Source organism: Macrobrachium nipponense, chromosome 37 (genome assembly GCF_015104395.2).
Source record: "Macrobrachium nipponense isolate FS-2020 chromosome 37, ASM1510439v2, whole genome shotgun sequence".
NCBI classification, from domain to species: Eukaryota; Metazoa; Arthropoda; class Malacostraca; order Decapoda; family Palaemonidae; genus Macrobrachium; species Macrobrachium nipponense.
In genome coordinates this window covers 3462766-3465678 of record NC_061097.1, presented here as the reverse complement: position 1 = coordinate 3465678, position 2913 = coordinate 3462766, and the positions used below count along the sequence as shown (strand labels likewise).

The window sequence follows — 2913 nt, the reverse complement described above, 5'->3', positions numbered from 1 at the left end:
ACATGATGTTCCTCTCTTCATAACAGTTTGTCCAACCCAAATTGGTGGTAGTTTGGCTTTTGTATTCTGATTTGTCGTATCGGGAAAATATTTCATTTTCAAAGTGCTCTCTAAAAGCTTTGACAAAATCTCGGGTTGTTGTGTCAACACATTTGTCAAATCGGACCTATACCCAACATTTTCCATTGAGCCATTGGCTCGAAAATCACCAACGTATGTCTTGTGAGTTGACTCCATATGCATAATGTAATCCAGTCTGGTTCCCATATTCACATCGCACGCATCACAGTAAGTTTGAGATATTCTAGTATCCATTCTGAGCATCTTGACCTTGAAACAGGTCATATTTCTGAAGTGTTCCATCAAAATCTTTACTTCCTCATCCTTGAATTTCTTAGCTCTTGTCTTTCTTACACAATCATCATCTGTACCTATGTGACCAAACAGGGGACCATTGCAAGTCTAACATTTTAAGAAATCAAATTCTCCTTTAATCTTGTTTATTTTTCCAAATTTTCTAGCTTACTAATATCACCAGAAAGCATCTGCCCGAATGACCGGAAATCCCCCACACCCCCAGCAGTGAAGGGGAAAGTCTACTCCACCCTCACAATGATGTTACGTTGTAGAAATCCACAGCAAACTCCGTTACAATGGTAATTCCAAAGTATAATATTCTGCTACCAAATGTTAGCTAGGATTCTTAAGAGACGTTTCCTATATAGTTTTTTTATCTATGACTAAGTATATACACAAAAGATATACAAAGGTGAGCTTCATGTAAACACTGAAGTGCTTAACTACTTAATAAGCTTGTTAAAGGTCATAACACTAAATGCATTTAAAATACATTTTTAGCCGGAAACATATATAACACATACCATCGAAACCTTCCCTCCTGTATTTTCCTTGATATTTTAACTACCTTTGTTGATCCTCTTACTTACTCATTTCTAATCTTATCTTCCCTTGTTACTCCCGACATCCATCTAAACATTCTCATATCTGCTACATCCTTCTTCTTTTCCTCTGTTTTCCTCATACTTGCTGTTTCTTTTCCATATAACATTGCTGGTCTGACCACCGTCCTATGAAACTTTCCTTTCAATTTCAGAGGGACCTTCTCGTCACAGAGGACCCCTGATGCAGACCTCCAATTATTCCATCCTACCTGAATTTGGTGTCTCACCTCTTGGTCCATGCTTCCACTATCCTCTAATACGGACCCTAAGTACTTGAACCTCTGTCCTTTCTTTATTTCTTCCCCACCCAATCTTATGCTACTTCCACCATCCTCAGTAATACTGAAACATATATCCGGTTTTTGATCTGCTTATTCTCATTCCTCTCTCCTCAAGTGTTGCTCTCCACCTCTTCAACCTCCCCTCCAACTCATCCCTCCCTTCTGAACACAACACTATGTCATCCGCGTATAATATGCACCCTGGCACTGCTTCTCTAACATCCCTAGTCATTACATTCATCACGATGTTGGAGATGAATGGGCTAAGTGCTGACCCCTGGTGTAATCCAACTCCTATCTCAAATTCATCCGTCTCTCCAACACTGCTTGTTACTCTAGTATACACATTCCTGTACATCTCCTGAATCATTCTGACATACTTTTCCAGCACGATCTTCACCCTCAAACATCTCCATATTTCTTGCCTTGGCACTCTGTCATAGGCCTTTTCAAGGTCTATGAATACCAGATGCAGGTCTCGTTGTTTTTCTCTGAATTTCTCCATCAGCTGCCTTATGTAAAATATTCCATCCGTTGTGCCGCTTCCCTTCATAAATCCTTACTGTTCCTTTCCTATTCTCACTTCTTCTCTAAGCCTGCCATTTATTATTCTTTCCAAAAACTTCAACGTGTGAAACATTAGTTTGATACCTCTATAATTACTGCATCAATATGCTTTCCCGCCATTCTTCTAGTATCTTTTCTTGTTCGAATATTTTTACCATCAGATCATACAAGATGTCTACCCCTTCCTCCCCTAAGGCTTTCCAAACTGCAACTGGGATGAAGTCAGATCCCATTGCCTTCATTCCTCATTCTTTTTAAGGCTCCTATAACTTCATCCCTAGAGATCCCCATTACCATTCCAAAGTTTACTTGTCCATCCTCTCTTACAAGTCTTTCATTTTCTTCTTTTAGCAGTTGCTCGAAATACTCTTTCCATCTTTTCAGGATGTCTTCTCTTCCAGTCTTGTGTTACCTCATTAATTTCGTTCCAAAAACTGCCCTTTTCTTCCTCTGTACAGCCCACTTGTGGAACATAAGCATTAATGATGTTCATTGTTCCCCTCCATAACATATCTTCACTCTCATAATCCGGTCATTCTTTCTTCTCACTTCTGTCACTGCATTCTTTATTTCCCCTGACAGCACCCATTCCTACCCTGCTCATTGCTCCACTATAGATTAGCTTGTGGCCATCCCCCAGTTCTTTGGCTTTATTACCCTTCCATCTAGTTTCCTGCACACACAAAATATTCACTCTCTTTACCCTCATCAACTCTGCCAACTCTTTTTTTTTCTTCCTGACATAAACCCGATACTGAACTAGCCTAATCTGATCACATTTAGAGCTCGCTTCTTTAGCTGCACCTGCTCTTGATGAAGTAGCCCTCGCTTGTTACGGAGTTAGGGCGATGTGTCTGTGCGTCGTTTACGGAGCATGCCTTAGCACTATTCTCGTCTATGTCACGACTCATTTCATTGTTTCTGGCGTGGGTTTTTATGGTCGGATGCCCTTCCTGACACCAACCCTCCCTATTTATTCGGTTTTGGGACCTGCACTCGTTGAGGCTGGCTTGCCCCCCCAGGTGGCTAGATTAATATATATATATATATATATATATCTATATATAACATATTATATATATATATATATATATATATATATA

At 39.9% G+C, this 2913-nt stretch overlaps 1 protein-coding gene across 1 annotated transcript in view; it reads right to left on the bottom strand.

The window, feature by feature from the left end:
• LOC135209014 (uncharacterized) overlaps window positions 1-1613 on the bottom strand; it is a 16161-nt gene extending 14548 nt beyond the window's left edge. Inside the window, exons 1-2 of the mRNA XM_064241548.1 lie at window positions 1444-1613; window positions 1190-1304 (exon numbers count right to left, since the gene is read on the bottom strand). Coding sequence (XP_064097618.1) covers window positions 1190-1304; window positions 1444-1613 — 285 coding nt within the window. The remainder of the gene's footprint in view (window positions 1-1189; window positions 1305-1443) is intronic.
• Between the last annotated feature and the right edge of the window lie 1300 nt (window positions 1614-2913).